This window comes from Pinus tabuliformis, chromosome 1_2, assembly GCF_031772625.1.
Source record: "Pinus tabuliformis cultivar Carrire ecotype Pingquan chromosome 1_2, CPIR1, whole genome shotgun sequence".
NCBI lineage: Eukaryota > Viridiplantae > Streptophyta > Pinopsida > Pinales > Pinaceae > Pinus > Pinus tabuliformis.
This window is the reverse complement of record NC_142298.1, coordinates 57359282-57382304: the sequence shown is the minus strand read 5'-3', so window position 1 is coordinate 57382304 and position 23023 is coordinate 57359282. Positions and strand designations below refer to the sequence as shown.

At 41.9% G+C, this 23023-nt stretch overlaps 1 protein-coding gene across 5 annotated transcripts in view; it reads right to left on the bottom strand.

Moving 5' to 3' along the window:
• LOC149204414 (C2 and GRAM domain-containing protein At1g03370-like) overlaps positions 1 to 23023 on the bottom strand; it is a 514970-nt gene that overhangs the window by 451336 nt on the left and 40611 nt on the right. For 4 of the 5 annotated variants that reach the window (XM_089394711.1, XM_089394708.1, XM_089394710.1 and 1 more), the window contains exons 2-4: positions 7772 to 9034; positions 7286 to 7468; positions 6806 to 7089 (exon numbers count right to left, since the gene is read on the bottom strand). In XM_089394711.1, coding sequence (XP_089250837.1) covers positions 6806 to 7089; positions 7286 to 7468; positions 7772 to 9034 — 1730 coding nt within the window. The remainder of the gene's footprint in view (positions 1 to 6805; positions 7090 to 7285; positions 7469 to 7771; positions 9035 to 23023) is intronic. The other variant, XM_089394709.1, reaches the window with a different exon arrangement.

The following is a 23023-nucleotide window of genomic DNA, read 5'->3' as shown; positions in this document are numbered from 1 at the left end:
CAAGACAACTGTCTAAATGTCATGATTGAGGCAGATTCAGAGTTAATTATCAACTCAGTGCAAAAAATACATAATGGAACTGCGCCGGATAAAGTCTCTAAGCATTGGAAATTAATTCGGGTCTTCCAAAGAATTCAAAGCCATCTTCAGGGCCTGCGCACTGTTAGTTTCCACCATGTTCGCAGAAAGGCAAATAAGCTGGCAGATCTTCTAGCCAACCAGGGAGTCAACTGCACAGATAATAATGTGTCGATGAAGTGGCAGGAGTTGAGTCCAAGCAGACTGAGAGCTCTATGCTGCGAACAGGCGGAAGAAGATAGGGAAGTGTTTAGACACAAAACCAAGGAGACTAGCTCGATTTGATTTTCCCCTGTATGTGTCTTCATTTCCTAAGTTGTTGGTCGCTAAAGAGAAGAGAACCATGTCTGGTCGCCCAAACTCAAGGAGTAAGCGTGATGAAGATCTCAGTTCATCATGGGAAAAGCCTCGATTCCCACAAGTCTTTGCTCGGTGGAACACTCTCACCCTCACACAATCCCAAAACAAGGCGAGGATGTTTAACATTTGCAAGAGGAAACAAGTCATTCGGCAACTGGTGGTTTCAGATTTCGAGGTCCAGAATGCTAAACCACCTCCCAGGCGGTTTTCGACTGATCGCGCTGCCCTCATAGTGGTAATGGTTTTGGAGTTTTCGCAACGATCCCATTCTTCCTGCGACACGTGGCAGGGTGGGGGTTCCGAAAACCGCCCTCCATCACAGAATAACATTGCTCCTTCTTGTCCCACGCGAAATCTTTCTCATCCGTTGGATTCGGTGGTAGTGAATCAACGGTTGACTGGGACAGAGCAACTTGGTGGGGCTGGACCGTTAATCATCGGTCTCTTTAGCTATACGGCTTTCTCCTCGGCTGTCGATCTTCTTGATTTGAGGGGACGGATCTTTTGGTTTGGGTTAACTGGAGGGAGGCCGCGCGAAAGTTCGCGGGCTTTCCGAGGGTTAGACTTTAGTTATGTTAGTTATTTCTTAGGCTCGAATTTTTAGATGTAAAGCTGTTAGGTTTAGCCCTTGGAGGCTTAAGCTTTTATTTCTTTTCTGCTTCTTTGGCGTCGGGTGGACGTTTGTATATATTGTACACTATTTTTTGACTCAATGATATAGAAGGATCCATACTTGCTTCAGCAAAAAAAAAAAAAAAAAATTTTGCCAGAAAAATCAATTAATTGACTATTGAGGGGATTAATTATTTTTCCACCTTCTAATATTTTATCCATGATGTCTAAGTATGAGGGACCATGCACTAAAATATTTTTCACATAAGATTTTACAAATTCAACCCTTAAAGAGGGAATACCTGTTCATTATAAACCCCAAAATTTTTAACCAATTCTGCGACACAATATGATCTAGTAGACCAAGTGATTTGTAATAAAATAATTTAGCCAGTTAGCTTAAATTATTCTCAAATCATTTTTATAATAAACTCGACTAAAATACTAGGACTCACCTAAGACTCCGATGATAAATTCCACCCTAGCTTGGGGTAAGGCTAGAGGGAAAAACTTTGCAGATCATCTGTGTTTAAAAACACATATAATCAGTGAAACGAAAAACCTCCTAGGATGAAATTCATTGCCAAAATCATAGGCTTACCTAGGTTGTTACATAATTGTCGATCGTACTAGCATCATTTACATTACAATTTTGCAGAATGGGTTTACAATAACATGACAAATCGTTGGTTGATGATTCTGAACTTTTTGAAAAATTCCTTTAAGTCTTTGGATCCTGCTTCCTTGGAATGTTGAAAAAATGGGTGCAATAGGTCCAACTGAAGGCTTCCCCTCACGCCAAAGATATGAATACTATAGAGTCTCTACACACTTAAGATCAAATTATTATATCAATAGAGGCATAGATAACAAATAATTCTCAAAATCTAGAGATACCTACTAGATCAATTGAATTAGAATGCTTCTCTCAAACCCAATAACTAATGCAAGATACCTATGCAAATAATTAAACCAACAACTAGCTAATGAAATAATAACTTATAAAATTTAATTCAATAGAGCATTAAGAACATGATTCAGAAAAATATTACCACAAGAAGCAAAAGAGGAACAACACCATGAATATGTTGGAAATAATACTGAGAGGGGAGGGTGAATCAGTATTATAAGGTCAATTATTTTTCATTTTACAATCAGATTTGTATACGCTACTTCCTTTAGTAAATACTGCGTATGTACGCAACTTCAGTTAATGAAACAAGCGTATATGAGCTGACATGTAATTTAGATTATTCTTCAGATGTTGATCATTAATCTGTGCATCAAACCATATGAACAGTAACCAGGAACAGTAAAACAGAACAGGCAATCACACATAAGAACACAAGATATAAGGTGGAAACCCAATGTGGGTGAAAACCACCTGCTGCAATTCGTCTCTATCTTCTTTCAATTAGACTTTTTACAATGTTTCTGTATTGGTGCAGTCTTATACCAGTACGCAGGCTGCTACCTGCAGAAGGCTACTACCTTCTCTCGTTCTCCAACTTCTCCTGGAAGGGAGCTACAACCCCCTTAGCTCTTGTACTAGCTGAGGTACTAGTACGTAGGTGCGGACCTACAGAAGGCTACAAACTTCTCTTTTCTTCCAGGGACCTCGTTTCATAAATTTTCAGACTGGATCCATGTCTATCAATCAAACATCTAGTATATCTACATTAACCAAACTCCTTTGTACAAACAAATACTGAATCAACCAATAACTTCTCAGAACGTTGTAACCAGAAAACAGTACCAGTAACCAAACACCAATCCTGAACCCAGAATACTGCAGCAATAAACAGAAGTAGCTAAAACATATTTCATGAGATATACGCTACTTCAATATATGGAACCTGTGTGCATACGCTTCTGTATCAAGGCCATCCAGCGTATACGCTGTTTTACGTTAGCGAACCAACATGTATACGCGCCTCTGTTGCGCTGAACCTGCGTACAAATCTATAAAAGATAATTTATCTTTTTACTTGTTTAGACATTAGTTATACCCAGATTATCATATTTATAGATCACGTCATTCATCAAATATAACAGATCAAAGATTTCACAAAGATACTTCTCTTCAAACCGCCTTAAGATCTTGACCCATCAATAGAACTTATGCTTTTCCTTGCGCTCAGGTTCCTCCTTGATTCAGATCTAGTTATGCACCATAACCCCATGACAGTATTCTCGATCTTGCTCTTCATAAGATATTCAATGCTTCAGTTCCACCCTTGCCAAATGATCTCCTTCCCTTTTTATAGACTTAGGCCTTACTCACACCATGGTCCAAAACCATGGAGATCCAGTACTTTGGATGCAATACCAAGGACCAAAACCATAGGTTCAAATACGATGGACTAAATACCATGGACCAACCATAAGTTTACCCACATGTACGCGCTTTTCTTTGCATGAAAGTGCATGCATACGTATACGCGCCTTTTGATCGGTACACCCGCATGTATACGCGATTTTGTTAAGATGAACTTGTGTATACCTCATTTTCTTTCATTCTGAGAGCCTGAACTGTGATCTTCCCTTTGAGTAAGTTGCCATCAAGGACAACACCTGTGCCATAGTGCTAAACCTGTGCCATAATGCCAACAGAATAAACCCCAAAGACTTCTTTATTATTCTAGAAAAAAAATATTACAGCAGCAGAGCTTGAATTAGAGCTCAAAAACAATTTTTTTCATGATCAAATGAGGAGCAATTAGCTTCCTTTTATAGAAAAAATGAGAGTATGAGACCCCTCCAAGTGGAAAAACAACTAGTTCTCTTGATCCATGGCTTGATCCTTGTCAAAATAATTCGATCCCTTGATTATTGTTGCAAATATCTCCACAAAAAATTGAATTCCTAGATCGTTGAGCTAGATGGACCAAGCTTTGACTTTTGGGTGGTTTTGGACCACCGGAGAATCTTCAAAAATAGAATTCTTGAAATCCCCTCATTTAAAATAACCACCTAAACGAAAAATTTGATTTCCTTGCGAAAAATAATTCTTTATGGCCCAATGAATTTTTTGAGGAACTTTCTGCCATGGAAATGAGACCTTTCTCATATATTTAAGAAATGTCCTCAATAATTTTCAATAGATTTTCTAGTTGGAGAGAATTTAATTTTCTCTCATTTTAATTTTTTTTTTTTGACAAATTTCCAATTAATTATTTGAATTTTTTTGCTGGAAAATAAGACAAATGACTCAAGATGGGATTTACACATATTTTCCACCCTCAAAGTGTATCTAGATAAAAATTATAGGATTTGAGGTGTAAAATCAAGTACTCATACCCCCTCCAACTTCTATAGACAACACCTTTTTACATCAAATATTACATAGACATCCCATTAGAAGGGGAAAGTTTACAATTAAGATATGATCTCTAGAATCAATCAAATTCTGTGACACTTGATAGATGATCTAGTATGAAAATATACATAGAATCGATAACACTAGGACTCGCCTAAGACCTTACCATTGAGCCCCACTCTAGCTTCGGGGTATGTGTGGGAGAAAAACTCTGCCAATTATAAGGGTTAGAAAACGCGAATAATTGGCGAAGGGTAAAAAACTCCCTAGAATGAAACTCTTTGCTAAGAATCAAAGGCTTACCTACATGTTTACATGGCTTCATAGACATACTAGAATCATTTTACAATAACGGCCCATAGAGTTGCAGAATTTGCAACTGCAATGACAATCTGGAAGTTGCGTGATGATGATGCCTTTGAAAAAATTTATTTGTTCTGCTCTGTACTCTGCATCTTGGGAAGTTGACACATGTATGGTCAACATGTAAGCAAGGCGACAACAGGACCTCCTCAACCACCCTTCACCAAATCATTGGATTCACTAGTAAAGAAAGATAGTCTCCATGGGTGCTTCCTATTGCATTTCCACATCCAACGAGAAGGGCCAAGCATAAAGTGCCAAGCTCCCATCGAGAGCGTACACTATAGATTTCTTGGTCTATGGATCATCAAGTGGGATGAAATCCTAAATAGACTATGATCTCGAGATTTGTTGTGCTTGAAGTACACCTAGTGCTAATAAAGATGGTTAACCAAAGATTGATCTCCTTCAAACGTGATACCATTTGACTAGGGTGTGATCTAGGAGAGGGGTCTCTTAGACTACGATAAATTAAATTCACCTCTATACCTCCTGCATCAAAAACCACCTCAATAGTAATCGTACAAAATCCAAATATATAGTCGTCAATCCGTATAGTCTCTAATTGTTTCCTTTATTAGATTGTCATAGTTACTGCCTCTCTCAAACTCTTTGCATTGTAATATTCTCACCTAGCAGCTTCTCTCCCTCACGCGCGCACTCAATTTTTGCTTCTCTTATTTTTTGCTTCAGTATAACCTCATAAGGTATCCAACATTATCATCTTAAATCCTATTGGTTGAAAATAATAACTTTTTTTAGTTTGAAAATCCATTGAGTCTCATTCTTGATCCCAAATTTCCCCTAATGTTTCTCCTCAAATTGTAATGATGAAAAAGCTACAATTGAAGAGGAGACATGGTCAATGTGCAAAGAATGATTATCATGAAATTTAGGAAGCTTGGCTTTGAACTCGTTACTAATTCCTAGTAGACTGTCCATGTCTGGGTAAGACTTTGAAGGTTGCCTTTAGAATCTTGGCATGAGTTGATATTCAAGGCAACGTCGGAACTCCCTCGAAAACCTTTTATCTATATCATAGGTAACCAAAAGGAGAAATAATTTTCTAGGCAATATGCTAGGATTTGCGTGCATCTAGATTGACAAAAAGGAGAAAGGATTGCCTACTTTGATGCACCTTGATTTTCTGGGGCATGCTCAAACAATTGATTGTCTGTGAAAATCCCACTTTGAAATGTCAGGTGTGTCATGAACGTGAGTTCCTAGCAAAATCAAGCCCAACACTAGATGATCAAGAGCTTTTTATATGTTGACTGGACAACAATAGGAAAAGACCAAGAATGCAAGGAAGGAGGGAAGGAAACTCCAACCTCCCAAAAGAAGCCAACCAGCTTTAGACCAAAATATTGCTGAGTCCCTTCATAATTTTAGAGACACCAGCTAGAGAAGGCAGCCAAAATGAGGACGGGTGAATGCACTCAAATAAACAAATAGAAGAGCTAACCATGAACACAGAAAATGAGGTTTAAAGCCAAATCATAACAGAAGAGAATTCGAATAATCAAGAGATAAAATTAGAAGATGGAGTTGACTTGGCAAAGATGGAGAGGAGGCAGCGTGTTCTGGAAAACATGGACTGTGAAAGACCTTTCTGATTCAAAATGAAGAATGAGCAAGAAAAGGTACTAGACCAACATGATAAAAAATAGCGACAACCAGGAATATGCAGAATCTCCTGAAACAAAAGCAGACAAAACAAAACAAAAGCAACAAGCCAGACCTTGGGAAAATACAGGCAAGAATTGACTTAATCAAAAAGCCAACCCAAACTGGATAATTTCTAGTCGGAGAACAACAGTCAAGTATCCAATTGGGATTTACTATTAAGTCTATGTATTAGTTGATATTAATAAATCTGGGCATGACCACACCTAGGAAAATTGAAAGGGCAACACCTGTATGATTGGATGCACATCTTTATGTTTCATTATATGTAAAAGGTTTTTGGATTTTTGAAAGGAAAATGTAGCATCTACTTAAGCTATTTAGTGCTAGAAGCTTGCAGGAAGCAAACTCTCCAAACATTAAAAACACAAAGTACCTCAGACCAACCTTTTTGCCAACCTCTTTTTCCACTCTCTGAATATAGTAAGTAACAGAGTCTGACTCTTGTGTGTTAGTCAAACAAATGCGCACATGTAACTTTGATTCCTGAGACCATGCATGCTTGCCCTCAAGTTGTACCCGCAGATCTGCCAGTTCTTCTGAAGATTGTTTCAAAAAGTTAATCTCAGCATACCCCAGAGACTCTCCTTCTAAGAATGGTCCTTCAAAATCAAAAACTTCAATATACATAGTTGAGGGTGCCTCTTCTGTTGCATCAAATTCAAATACCTCTGTTTAAACAGTTGGCACCAAAAAACAAACAGATTCATATATCAAAAGCAGTACCATAAAACATTGATGGAAAGGTATGAGATAATGCAAAGAACAAACAAGCCTAGTAGCATAACTTATATTTGGACATGTGCATGATTAATATTTAACAATTTACTGAAGAATCAATCATAGAGCAGAAAAGAGTTTTGATACCATGCCATTCTGGGTTCAATGTGCCTAGCTTCACTGAGCTAGTACGTGTCTTTCCATTGCAAGTAAAAACCACATAAGGGTCGCATGTGCCAGTGTCAACTGACGGAGATAATTTTTCCCCACTGACCAATGTCACAGCTAAGAGCCATCCTTCACCCTGTGCCTTCACCCCATGATCAGAGCCTAGATAAGAATATCACAAAGAAGAAAAGGAAAACAGAGAAATTTCAACTTTGGCCTTTAAGTTTTTACATTGCAAAAGTAAACTCATGCACTGCACCAAGTCCAAATATACTACAAAAATTTTAAATATCTCAGAACAGAAAAACAAGCAAGCAACCAGAGCAGACAATTTGAATAGCAGAAAGCCAGTTAAATTGACTACAAATCATGCATTACTTAATTTTGTACTCAACCACAGCCAATATTTGACAACACTACGCTTGAAATCCCCAATATAAAATGGACTGTATCCATGGAAAATACCTCTGCAAACTCTGGCTCGTAGGAACATCCAGATATTCTTGGCAACATTTTCCAGGTACAATGCAATGAAGGCTGAGGTGATGAATTCTCCGAGGGAGTCTGGCAAGTCTAAGTAGAAAATTTCTAAGACACTGCCATTTTTTGGCCAAGGAAAATATATATGTAAAAGTAATACCCCTAGTGATAGTATACTTGCAAGAACTCGGAGATTGATAAAATATTCTTTTGCTAGCTGCCAATCGCTTTGAGGCTCCTGTCCCTTTTCATGATTTGTCATTGGATCATCAATGCACCTTGCATACTTGGCTAGGACAACCTGATATAGTTTAAAATTATCCTTTAATCCGTCTCGGCCACCTTTTTCTATAATGGATTTCATCATTGTACTTCTCAAGAAGTTCATTCTCCAGGAGACGCGGAGATGTGATGTCTTCTCTCCTGGAGGTAGATTTGGCCCTGGTGTTATACAATACTGTATTTCAGTTTGAAAATTGGTCCCAAATGGAACATCAGGTGTGCTAACTGTCAACATCACCACAAAGCCTCCTTTGTCAGCTCTCAGATACCTCTGTTCTTCTGTAGCTTTCACACGACCAACCATCTTTGAAGGAGCATTAAAGTATGTCACGATTCTGTACGGAAGCCCATCATCCAATTTCCTCCATGGGCACTCAGAAAGCTCTTGCGTATTCTGTGCAAGGGCAAGATCCTGTACAAACTGTGACCCTGGCTTAAAAAGGATGCCATTCAATCTTCCCATGCTCACGGCATAAGACTGATCAATAAGAATTCCGCCTGTCAAAGAAGCAATCATTTCCTCTTCTTTAGGGTCATTTTTGGGATCATCTTCAAAAAAGGAGACAAGATCTTCATTGTCATCAGGATTGTTACTGATTTCAGAGGAACTTGAATCCACATCTGATCTAGTTGGTGAGCTCCCACTAGATCTTGCACCATTCCTAGACCTTTTAGAGAGTAATGATGACAAATGATTGACAAAACTTCGACAACTGAATTTCTTTTTTTCACCTGATATTTTTTTTGTACCAGAGATTGTATCATTATCTACTGATGATAAGGATTCAGATGAGCTTATTCGAGAAAATAGTGGAAGGTCTGGTGTACTGGCAACAATCTCTGTGTCTGATGTTGAAGAAATGAATAAAGGTTCATGTCTATCGTTGGCTGCTGAAGTGGTAATTGAATCATGTTCAGCATCGTTTGAATAGCTCCTATAGAGCGATAACGCCAAATGTATTTCTCCTGCCATTCAAAACCCTAATAATCAGTAATGACACTAGGAATAATACTTGCGAATATGTAAGCATCAGTGCAGGCATACAAAAACAAAATTCTCCACTTTTTGCTATCCTAACTATCCCCATCTACCATTCAGACAAATTTTTCCTGGATTTTACTCTATTAAATTTTCACCCTTCTAGTTGTAAGCAAATCTGCTCAAAGGATTACAGAAAAAGTACTAAACTCTTTGAGACTTATTTATTAGCACTTCAAAAGGAGGCTTGAACTTTTCTTAACACATTTAGCAGAGAAAAACGCAATTTCTTCAAAGAAGATGCCCTATTTCTTCGAACGAAAACTAGCTGTAAAATCGATGTTGAACTCTTCACTCCTACTTTATTGCAAACTGTAATTAGAAGTTTCAATGGATTCTTGATAAAAGGTCAAGAATTTAAATGAACCATGGATTCCCAAAACCTAATCCTGTTACAAGCCAATCTCCCTATCACCCTGTCACGCTGTGTGATATTCCCACTTAGCGCCATTGTTAAGGGAAAGAAATATCAATTTTTGGCCAGTTTTGAATTAATTCACATTAGCACTTATGAAGTGTGGGTTTAGAGGCCCCACACGTATTTTTGATCAAAAGTGAGCCCAAACATTAGAGGATGGAGGAGAAAATCGAGCCACTAGTGGTATGTGGGGGGCCACTCATAGAAAATTGCAGCCCACATGGGAAACACATTCTCATTGGAGCGAAGTTGGTGGGGGAAAGTCGAGTTGGGCCCAGATGGGCATCTTGGAGGCTCTTTGATAAATAGAGCAAGAGGCACTCATTTTGGTCATTCATTCATCTATTCAAAAACTTGTCTTTGACATAGCACGCTTGAGTAGAAGCCAAGTCTGCAAGTGTTGTTTAGCACACGAGTGTCTCCGAGCGAAGATCTCAACCCTTGCTTCGGTGGACTTCGAGTGTCAGCCCAAAGAGGGAGTTTCATCATTTCCAATTGTTCCAGCGGTGGGAGTGTGAATTTGTGTAGAGGAGACACTAGTAACAACACAGGCACTGCAAAGTGCTTGGAGGAGACACACTTGGGAGTTTAGGAGTGAAGGGAGTTTGGGCCCTAAACTTGAGGTGGAGTCCAGGGAAGTGTTGTGAGGGCTTTTCCAGCATTTTGGAGGAGTAGCAAACGCAACATTTGCTACAGGTTACATCTTTTGCTTGTGGAGGAGGGCCAAGCATTTGGGGTCAATTTTGGAGCTTCAAAACTAGGACAAACCCTTTCTGGGTTTTCTGAGTTTTTTATAAGGACCTCAAAAATAATTTTAAAAATTTGAAGGGTCAAACAGGGGTCCTAATCCAGGCAGGCAGCTAGAGGAGCTAGGGGAAATTTGGGCTGAAATTCCGAGGTCAACATTTGGCCAATTCCTTCGTGGATTTTTGTGGGTTATTACTTATTAGTGGAGAGGTCGAGGTTAACTTCTCGGAATTTTCTGACCACCGGAGAGGGCTCTAGCAACAGATCCATTCAGCCAACAATGTATTTCTGGGCATCTTCAGCGCAGAGCTTGAGCAGCATAGCAGCAGATCCGAGGAAGGGTGTTTATTTGTCATTTTGGGCTTTGCTAGATTGCCTTGAGCAAGCCCAAGTGCACTCATTCCAGCACCTTATTGTACACCCATTTTCATTAATAAAAACAACTCAGCAATGCAGTTTTGGTGTCAATTTGTGATATGACTGTTTGTCACTGTTCTATGATGTTTTTGTCTATGTTTGCTTTGCATATTTACTGTTAGTTTTCCTTAGGGATATTTCAATGGTATTAGAGCCGTAATCTTGGCTCAGCCTGTGGGAAACCCTTCGTTCTATGACAAGACCATAATAAAAGCTAAGAATCCAAAGAAAATTTAGAATCAAACAACATGTCAATAACCTTGAATGACGTGATTAGGATGCAACAAATGATGATTGATGTGGGGGAGAAGTTGATTCATTTCGCAATTGGGAAACTGGACATGATTGGAACTAATGTGGAATTACTGGGAGCAAACTTGAGGGCATCGCAATCATTGGGTCATGGCATTCAAGCATCCCTCTCTTTTTGGGAGTTCTGTGAACTAAGAGGCATGCACAAGCCAATGGAAATTCAGTGGAATTTTGTTGGGACGATGAGGAGGATTAAGGAAGAAGACGAGAGAATAGTTCAAGGGGCCATGGTTGGCAAGGAGAAAGTTGAGCATACACCCATTGATGAGATGCCATTCATTGTTGAGGCATTCTAGGTTGTGACTGAGTTCTCAAGTGATAGTAGCGCACCATAGGTTGATGAGGTGTCGGGAGACATCTCCACTGTTGATGAGGAGCCAATAGGTACAAAGGCATCCAGATCTATGACAGAGTTGCTGAATGACAGTCACCTACAACTGACTGGTGAGCATGTCTTGCATGTTGGGTTGTTTATGGAGGAGTAGTTGGAGGCTCATGTTGAGCCCATGATGGAGGAGGATGTGCATCCATCCTTTGGGATAGCTGAGGGGAAGTATAGAGACCACATGTTGGGATTTCAACACAGTTCGCTTCAAAGGCGCACTGACATAATCTACAACGTTATCAGCCCATCCCTACGCATTGGATTGAGAGAGGCAAAGTTGTCTAGACATACCAGAGGGGATGACCAAGTTAGCAGCACTGTTGGGTCACCTTTGCCCATTGGAGAGAGAGAGACAGAGCTACCTAGTCAGATCTCATGTGTTGACCTGGGTAGCGGGATGAGACGATCGGAGTTGCACAGGGTGCAACATCTGTATGTTGGGGTTGTTTTATGTGCAGGAGTTCATGCATTCGATCCCTCTCTTGGAGTTGGATGGCAAGAGATTCTGAGTTGGTATTATCGGAAGCCCAAACTGGCATTGGGATCCGGGTGGGACTACCTATCATTTCCCAGGTATGTCGATTGACAATGACCTGGATGGTACAATTGACCTAGCAATTGAGCATACACATTCACTAGGGGAGTCTCGTTCAGCACCAGTAGCCAACCAGTTTTTGGACATACTCCTTTGGTTGTCTTGGTATGACAATTGTACACAGGATCACGGGGTGATCAACATACTTCGGCAAGAGTTTGTCAGAGAAGGTGGCATTGGCAAGCCACTAGACAGTGCCTTGTGTGGAGCTAGGAACTTGTGTGGAGCTAGGAACTCTTCACTTTTGTGCAAGGCACAGAGGATGCAAAGGAGCAAAGCAATGGTGGCATCATTGCTAACAAATAGGGAGACTCGTTTCTCGGATCCCTCGGAGACGATTTAAAAGTGAAGATCCATTCATCGGCGGGTATAGTGATGCGACGGTGGAGTTGATGATACCGATCAGGTGTGGGCCGACACGTAGAGACACAACTTTAGGCCATCATATCCAGGGATGTATGGGAGCATCTAGCACTGAGTAGTGGACTACAGGTGGACATGGAGGTGCATGGTATTGTACTGTAGTGTGTTTGGTTGCGTTGTGGAGTAGGAGTGCCTTATATTACATTGAGTACACGCGGGGATTGACTAGTGCCTGATACAAACAGGACGTAGGATGGTACAGGATGGTATAGCCGTAGCCAAGGGTATCTAGTGGTGTACAGGGATAGGTTGTAGCATACAGTGGCATGTCAAGGAGTACGGTGAAACTTGGTGGTATGCAGTGACACGTGTAACGCAGCAGGCTCTTGCAGCGTTGCCTCCAAGAAGACTTATGGACCGGGGCATTGGGTGTACCATTAGATGCAACTCACCTAGGATCGATGAGGACATTGTTGAGCATCTGGGGAGACCATGTTTAGTGGCGATAGGACTTCGAGGGGGTTATCAGTTGATCTGAGGTGGAGAGAGTGTCATTCATAGGATTACTCTTGAGCATTCCGGCAGACTTTTGATCATCAGCAGACTTTTGATCATACCCTTTGGGACATACCCACCCATCATCCTCTAGTGTTGCTTACAGTCATAGAGTGTTTGGTTGTTGCCCCTTCACACTCTCCATTCAGGTAGCGGGACATGGGAGGCTCACCCTAGACAATTGGATGAGACACCGCGTGTCATGAGCCGGGAGGAGACTCTCCAGTTGAGACACTTGGTAGGTGCACAAGTTGTCAGATACAAGCTTAGGGATGGCATGGTTGATGGTCGAGGTAGCATATGTTCCACCCCTGGGCTCACACTTGAGGGATGGTGGATGGTAGACTTCGTCTACAGGAGGGTACCTAGACTCCGAGCAGTGTCCAAGTGTATCATCAGGAGTTGGGATAGTGGATTTCACTACGTGGTCTGGCAGGAGCAGGGTAGGTTCGCATGCGTGAGACATACTCCTGATACTTGGGGTCCACCCAAGGGATACATACAGGGGTCAGAGATGAGGGCCAGATGGGTTCTAGCAGGTAACAATGTTACACAGCGACATCCTATGAGGAGTGGGAGTTATGAGCTCCTCGTATGTTTGGGGGATCCAGGGATTCGGTTGGCGAGCGGATCACTCCACTTTGTGATGAGCAGGGTCATGGCAGAGGATGATCCAGTTCACTTTGGGTTTGACACATGGGGGATCACTGAGACCTCCACTGCATGGCGAGGCAAACTTGTCCTGTTATGGCTCAGGGTTGAGATTGGCAGTGGAGGGGTAGATATTGGCATCATGGAGATGCTCGGGCAGGATGAGCTTGGCTCTCATAGATTTTTCGCCACTAGGCCTCAGGAGGGGAGGATACAGTCCGTGCACGATGGGGAGTATGTCATAGTAAGAGCAGCGTAGTGTCAACATGGTGGCACCACTTTGGGACTAGCAGGGAATCGGGGCATCACATCTCTTCACAACTCAATAACCTTTAGGGATGAGCTGGCTACTACAAGGGGAGATCATGCAGATCTTCCATTGGGCTTTAGCGAGTCACTGATGGAGCAGGGGACTTCTGGTACTTGCACCGGGTAGGATAGTGAGTGGAGCAAGGGGAGCTTCACGTTGGACAAGATGACCTGGGATCCTCGTATTGAAGGATTCTTTCATGTTAGGACAGTGCAGAGGTCCGGGATGATTCAGTGGCACATTTGGGACCCTGGCACATTTTGCAGTGACAATGGGGAGCAACAACTAGAGAGGATGCTTGTTTAGGTATTGATTGACGACAAGCAATTTTTGGCGGGGAGGACTGTGATATTTTCTGTATTCAAGCTTCTGTGATCCATAATGAATTAAGCAAACTCTTTTGGTAGAAATCACATAAGAGAAATTTTTGGTCAACGCGTTTCGAACCGACAAGTGTGGTTCATCATCAGGAACAGATATTCCTATGAAAAATCGATTACCTGATTCCTACTACAGCAAACTAATTATATTTCACCTACTTGTTAAATTAATTGAACAAATTATTCGTAGTTTTCTACAACAAACACTGAAATACATACACTGCAGCCTACATCAAAATAAAACTACGGAAACTAAATACAGCACAAGAGAGAAATAATGATACACACATCTACATAGTTATTTTTGGACAAATGTCCCCGGAAAAACCCAACTCGAGAAAACCAGTGCAGCAGCTCTGAAGATTTTATTATTATGCAGTAGTAATTTCTGAATACAACTTCAAGATGCCTTCCTGGCAATCCATTTACAAAGAATATCATTGACAAAGAGATTTTTGAGATTACCTCACACTATCACTAGAAGTCCTAGCTAATCCAACCCTTAAATGAACAGCCCCTGGTTGCCTCTGCGCAGTGGCTGCGTCAGCCCAGCGTCACATTGTCTAGGACCTGTGTCACTCTTCCTGTCTAATCGATTTGCCTCTGAGATTCAAACTTTTGCTCTCCCAATCTCACACCCTGGCTTCCAGCTACAGAAATCGAACCCTCCATCAAATTTCAAATCAGAGAGCATGTATTGAAACACAGAACTCAGAAACTTGCCTTCATTCGATGATTGAACAGGTATTTATACATGACAGAGAAATTTCTGGAGTTTGATGGGGCGGTGGCTTCTTCAGGAAGCTTGCCTATTTGTCAATGAATTCTAGAAACTACCTGCTGAATTCTCTAGAACAGTCTAGCAACTACATTAATGCGGGTGGTTGGAATTAATGTCTTCCAACACTCCCCCTTAATTCCAACCATATGACAAATATACTATAGCACAATATACAAGACACTATATTCTTAATTGTCATGCCTGCTGGTCTAAGTCTCAGCTAGGCTTACAACAAAACATTTCATTTTTGACTTCTTGCTAAAGGGTCCATGCTTGTTCATTTGCTGGTGCAGTTTCATCTTCACCTTTCTGGCTTTCCTAAAAGAATTCCTCTGCTCCTTGCTTATGTACTTAACATCAACAACCTTTTCCAGATTGGGATGCAATGCAAGACCCCGAACAAGGTAATCTAATTCAAGTTCTCCCCACTTTCCATGAGGAGCTACCAAAATGCACTTATCTTCGAACATGAGTGGCCTCCGAACAACATCCATGGTAGTATCCTCTACTGTTGCAGAAATCTTAGAAACAGAGCCAATCACATTACTAGCAATTGGGTTTAAGGACAAACAAGTTTTGCTCTCCTGTGGAATGGACTCCACCTCTAAATATTTATGGTCATCATTGTGTTGATCTAATAGTTCTTGTGACTCAAAAACACTATAAAATATATTATCAACAATACTTCCAAATAGGCTTTCCAAAACATCATCAAAAAGATCAGCATCCAATATTATCCCACTCATTGTACTCCCTCCAATCAGACCAATGACCTTCTAAAAAGGGCTCTCCACACATAGTGCTCACTAACAGCACTCTCTGCGGATTGAATAGTGCATTAAATTTGCCTTCCACACTTGGTGACACTTCAAAAACTAAGCATACATAAATATTGACATGAACCAAGCAAAGATTCACCTTGAACAAGACCCACTTGCACCATTCAACTTGGAAAATCGGCCCTACCTGCAGCACTCTATTGCACAGCAAGCTCTCCAAATACACAACAAACTCAAAAACAGAGGACCAACTTTTCAAAGGCTTTTCACACCACTTGACATAAATAACAAAATCTCCAGGATTAACCGCACTTCACAATCCAATGCCCCGGCTAGCCCTTTTGACTGACAACATAACATCGCCTACTTAGCACTCAATCACACCAACTTTGGCAAGCAACAATATTACTCGCAGCTCAGGGCACTATCTCCTCCGACCAAGACCTCTTGTGAATAGACCACACCACTTACATAGGAACCAAACCAGAACTGGAGGCAAACAGATTCGTAACCCACAACTTTGGATTTCATACATTCAACACACACTCACATAGAGAAAATATGTTTTAAATATATTCCAGCTAAACTTAACCAAATAGTTACTACCATGAGTTTAGCATTCCATTCAATTTCAGGAACTTCCATTAAAGATAATTACTAGCCTCCACTCTAAAAGCGTTCTGCGGCAATTCAATTAAAAGAAAACTCTTGTGACTAACAACCTAATCAACATACTTTGCTGCGTAATCTGCAGACAGTTTGCTTTCCCCACCGTCATGTGCAAGATAAATACGTTGCTATTATAACAAAACATAAAGATCCACACCGCATTTTAAAATGTACACTTAACAAAACATCAGGAGCTTGATACGAAAACAGTTTTTCCATACAACTTTGGATTTGAATTGAGCGGCAACAACAGTTCCAACGTCTTAGGCAGCGCTCACACTCTTCAGCGTCCACTTCAGACCTCGGCTGCCTGCAGTCACACCAAAGTAGATCCCTGCAATAGGGAAAACAAAAAAACAAACAGCGCTTGAACGATTTTACCTTCACAACCGTCTCGACCTCCTCAAAGTGGCTCGAACACCATCAGTCCTTCTCCAGAGCACACACCTCTTCTCCTGGTGCGCAACGCCTATCTGGTCATTGCTCTACCCTTACCGCACCATAGATTTCCCAGCAGTGAGCAAACAAAACACTCGACTGCAAGCACAAAACAGAATGGATTTCCCAACAGCCAGCAAACAAAATGCACAAAACAACCTTACCAATATCCCAGACACTTCCAGAACTCTGACTATACTTCCACAGGGGATGCAACATATCAGTGCCTTCATCCACAAGCTTCAGCTCAGTGGGCACTTAGTCGAACGCGACCCAACACAAGGCTCACTAAGCCTCTAATAAACCATAAACCAGACCTCAGTCGGTTGTAGAATGCACCCACAGCTTCACGTTCCAACAACACTGCGCCTCCTCCACAGTAGCACGTTTCCACAACTAGACGAAGGGATATCAATGCTCCTCACAAGTCTCGTAAATGCTCTTCGCTCTATAACTCTTCCATGCAGACTCCGACTCTTGACACCACTGAGCCCGCACAACCCAGGCTTATACAAATTGCTTGGCTTCACACGATTTGCACAAGCACGGGACCTCGCCACTGCCACTCACGTCTTCGGCTTCCTGGAGAACTAACCGCTGACTCCAATAGCGCTCACACTCTCTTCACAACAAGCTCTCCACACAACTCAGCCTCAAACTTCACAATGTCTCTGCAACTAAGGTCTCCAGGACTACACTTAAACACAAGACTCTTCAACAGCAGCTGCTCATCTGGATACACAACACTCCTCTAACTCAAATCCGGCCTCACGCAGACACTACTAGGCCTTCTTCACAACTCACCTGAGCTCTGATACCAAATCAGAGAGCATGTATTGAAACACAGAACTCAGAAACTTGCCTTCATTCGATGATTAAACAGGTATTTATACATGACAGAGAAATTTCTGGAGTTTGATGGGGCGGTGGCTTCTTTAGGAAGCTTGCCTATTTGTCAATGAATTCTAGAAACTACCCGCTGAATTCTCTAGAACAGTCTAGCAACTACATTAATGCGGGTGGTTGGAATTACTGTCTTCCAACATTTCAGACTCCCTAAAGGCTTCTGCGCTGCCTCTGCGTCAGCCTCTCTAGCTCTGCGCTGCCTCTCTCATATCTCTCTCTGCCTCCTCTGCTAAGTATTCCAAGATCAAGAGAAATCTCCAACTGGAACTATCCCTGCCCCTCACTACAAAATCTCACTTCAAATTTCTAACCAACAGTTGCTCTGCTTCAGAAATTCGATCTTCTCTCTCCATGTGTTCTCCAAGTGCCCATCAAGCCACTTTTTATAATCCTCTCATTAATCAGTCAACGACCCAGATCAGATTCTAATCAATGGCTAGGATCATATTAACTTGATCTCTACCTTCTTCTAGAAGTTTCACCCACATTTCAGATCAATACCCATTAATTATTTTAATTTCCAAAGTTTAGACTTAGGGTCCCATTAACAATAATTAATTATTTTAATAAAACTGTCTCCGGGTGGAATTTCCCAAAACGATTTATGGGTATTGGAGAATGCATGTGTCTAAGCCTTCCTACAAATTTTGAGACTTAGAGCACATCCGATGCTACCAAAAATCAACACTCCCTATTAGCGAGAAATGTGCTCTAACAATGCAACATGCTAAAGCATCACTCTGTTCTATAACATCTCCTACGCTGTTGATGTCTGACATCCTGTCCACCAACTATTGCGCAAATGTTGCATCTGTACTGTTGTTGACCCTGCCACTATCAACACTGCATCCGTACTACAACTCCCTCTTAATTATGCATCTGTGTTGTTGTTGCCACTGCCACTGCCAACTGCGTCTGCACTATAACCTTCTACAACTGTTGTTGCTACTGCATCAGCAACGGAAAAGCATTCCAAATAACTGAACTGGTGTTCAGTATGATGTATCTCGTTGTTGGAGTCTGATTGTTGCTAGTCTCTACGTTGACCCTCTGAAGCCTCTGCTAATCTCTGCTCTATGCCATCTGCGTTGCTGCTAACCTCTGCACTGTTGCCAACTCTGCTTTGTGTTGCTCAGCCTCTAGCACTACTAGCCTCTGCAACTGTCACTCTAACACTCCTTTGCACCAACTAACACTAGTCCATCCTGCTACTACTGATCTGGGCTCCCGTAGCAAGGAAATGATCTGAGAGGTGGGCTCCTCAAGGATCCTGCCCATATGTAGCTCTTTCGAACTACAACTCTAAATCAGCCCACCTCCCTCCTGGAGGTATCTCGGTTGTCATGGAAAACTCATCCTCCTCGATCTTCGCGACTGCAACTTTCAGATCATGCTTCTCATCTTTGTCCTTCTCCTGAGAGGGCACTATGTTGCGTAGTGACCGAGTTCACCACACATGAAGCACTTGATCTTCGAAACATATTTCTTCTTCTTTTGTTGCTCCTGTTGCCCATTGGATGCGAGGGCTACATTCTCTTCCTCCTCCTTGGGCTTTGACCCACTGCTGCTGCTTCTGTCAAGTTTACACTTGACCAAGTCCCTCCTCAGCTCCTCTTGCTTAAGAGTTGCCCACATCTCATCCCAATTTGGCAAAGTCGCCCTGCCCAGGATGCTCTGGACAAAGACTTGCCACTCCTCAAATACTAAATTGAGGGCCAATCTTACCATCTCGAAACCTTGAGGTGTTGACCCCATAGCTGCCAATTCATCTTGGGTCTCCTGAAGCTTTGCAAGGAACGAATCAATGTGTTCCCCCTTCTACATCTGCATAGACCTCCCCTTCTACTCCAAGTACATCTTCCGCTACTGGGAAGATCCTTGATACAACATCGACAATGCATCCCACATCTCCTTGGTAGTGTTTTTGCCAGCAATGTGACAAACTATATGATCCTTCACTCCGTCGAGGATCATTCTTTTTGTCTTCGCCATTTCTCCCTTGTACTTCTTGAGCATATCTAGATCTGCGGACTCAGCTACCACGCTATCGATGTAGACTTTGAGAAAATGCTCATCCAGAAGGCATGACATCCTTGCCTTCTAGATCACATAGTTGGATGCCCCATCCAACATGTCCTAATCTCTCAATCCACTGGCTGTCATCTCTGCCAAATGAAAAAGTCGAATAGCCTCCTCTCTCCTCTGCACTGCTATTGGGCTAGCCTACGCACTCCCTACTGGAGTCAGTGGATCTTCTGCCCCTTTTGCTTCTCAGCCAATGAAAATTCGAATTCCTTGGCTAGGAATTCTCTGAGGAAGAAACTCCCCCAATGTGTCTCCTCCTCTCCCACTAACACTATTTTCCCGGAAACTACTACAAAATATTTGCATCCCAGCTGAAGATCTGCTCTACAAGAAAATACATTGTTGGTTCTGCCTTTGAAAGTTTTGAACTGGAAATCGAATTTCTCTATCGACCCACTCAGAGAAATCGCCTTCGCCCTTCAGGCCTTCGAACTGCGTTGCCTCCTGGGGTTTCTAATTGCTGCCTCCACAGAAATTTCAAACTCCCTCTTCCTTTCTGCTTGTGAACTCTTCTTCTCACGATCTGCGCTCTGATACCATGTGAAAAATCAGTTACCCGGCTCCTCTTGCAGCAAACTGATTATATTTCACCTACTTGTTAAATTAATTGAACAAGTTATTTGCAGTTTTCTATGGAAAACACTGAAATACATACACTACAGCCTACACCAAAATAAAAATGTGGAAACTAAATATAGCATAGGAGAGAAATAATCATACACACATCTACACAATTATTTTTGGAAAAATGTCCCCGGAAAAACCCAACTCGGGAAAACTGGTGCAGCAGCTCTTAGGGTTTTATTATTATGCAGTAGTAATTTCTGAATACAACTTCTGGATGCCTTCCTGGCAATCTAGCTACAGAGAATATCACTAACAGAGAGATTTGTGAGATTACCTCACACTATCACTAGAAGTCCTCGCTGATCCAGCCCTTAAATGAACAGCCCCTGGTTGCCTCTGTGTGGTGCGTCAGCCCAGCGTCACACTGTCTGGGACCTGCATCACTCTTCCCAGCTAATCGATTTGCCTCTGAGATTCAGACTTCTGCTCTCCCGGTCTCACACCCCGGCTTCCAGCTACAAAAATCGAACCCTCGAGCAAATTTCAGACTCCCTCAAGGCTTCTGCGTTACCTCTGCATGGCCCTGCGTAGCTCTGCGTCAACCTAGATCTCTGCCTCCTCTGCTGAGTATTCCCGGATCAGGAGAAATCTCCAACCAGAACTATCCCTACCCCTCACTGCAAAAGCTCACTTCGAATTTCTCACCGACATCTGCTTTGCTTCAGAAATTCAATCTTTTGAACTCTCTCTGTGTGTTCTAGTGCCCATCAAGCCTCTTCTTATAATCCTCTCGTTGATCAATCAACGACCCAGATTAGATTCTAATCAATGGCTAAGATCATATTGACTTGATCTCCGCCTTCTTCTAGAAGTTTCACCCACAGTTTAGATTAATACCCATTAATTATTTTGATTTCCTAAGTTTAGACTTAGGGTCCTATTAAAAATAATTAATTATTTTAATATTATTGTCTCTAGGCATAATTTCCCAAAACGATTTCTAGGTATTGGAGAATGCATGTGTCTAAGCCTCCTTGCAAATTTTGAGACTTAGAGTACATCTAATGCATCTAATGCTACCAGAAATCAACTATTCCCACTTAGCGACATTATTAAGGGAAATATCAATTTTTGGCCAGTTTTGAATTAATTCACATCAGCACTTAGGAAGTGTGGGTTTAGAGGCCCCACATGTATTTTTGATCAAATGTGAACCCAAACATTAGAGGATGGAGGAGAAAATCAAGCTACTAGTGGTACGTGGGGGGCCACTCATAGAAAATTGAGGCCCACATGGGCGACACACTCTCATTGGAGCGAAGTTGGTGGGGGGAAGTCAAGTTGGGCCCACATGGGCACCTTGGAGGCTCTTTGATAAAAGAGCAAGAGGCACTCATTTTGGTCATTCATTCATCTATTCAAAAACTTGTCTTTGACATAGCACGCTTGAGTAGAAGCAAAGTCTACAAATGTTGTTTAGCACACGAGTCTCTTCGAGCGGAGATCTCAACCCTTGCTTCGGTGGACTTTGAGTGCCAACCCAAAGAGCGAGTTCCATCTTTTCTGATCCAGCAGTGGGAGTGTGAGTTTGTGTGGAGGAGACACTAGTAGCAATGCAAGGACTGTGCAGTGCTTGGAGGAGACACTTGGGAGTTGAGGAGTGAAGGGAGTTTGGACCTAAAACTTGAGGTGGAGTCTAGGGAAGTGTTGTGGGGTCTTTTCCAGCATTTTGGCAGAACAGCAAACGCAACATTTGCTACAGGTTACATCTTTTGCTTGTGGAGGAGGGCCAAGCATTTGGGGTCAATTTTGGAGCGTCAAAACTAGGACAAAACCTTTCTGGGTTTTTGACAAGGACCTCAGAAATAATTTGGAAGATTTGAAGGGTCAAATAAGGGTCCCAATCCAGGCAACAACTAGAGGAGCTAGGGGAAATTTGGGCCGAAATCCCGAGGTCAGCATTTGACCAATTCCTTCGTGGGTTTTTGTGGGTTATTACTTATTAGTGGAGAGGTCGAGGTTAATTTCCTGGAATTTTCTGAGCACCGGAGAGGGCCCTAGCAACAGATCCATTCAGCCAGCAACGTATTTCTAGGCATCTTCAGTGCAGAGCTTGAGCAACATAGCAGCAGATCAGAGGAGGGTGTCTTATTTGTCATTTGGGGCTTTGCTAGCTTGCCTTGAGCAAGCCCAAGTGCACTCATTCCAGCACCTTATTGTACACCCATTTTCATTAATAAAAAGAGCTCAGCAGCGCAGTTTTGGTGCCAATTTGTGATATGATTGTTTGTCACTGTTTTATGGTGTTTTTGTCTATGTTTTCTTTGCATATTTACTGTTAATTTTCCTTAGGGATATTACACCCTACAACCACAACCTCGTTTACACATATTTATATGGAAACAAATTGTCAAATTGGTTGGCATTCAATGCAACCTACTCAAACTTTAAATAAACTGGTGATTATTCTTTACATTGGTAACCTTGAGAGAGAATGAAGGTTGAAGCCTCCCATGCGGCCAAGGGATAACATGGTTTGGTCAGCACCACTTGATGTT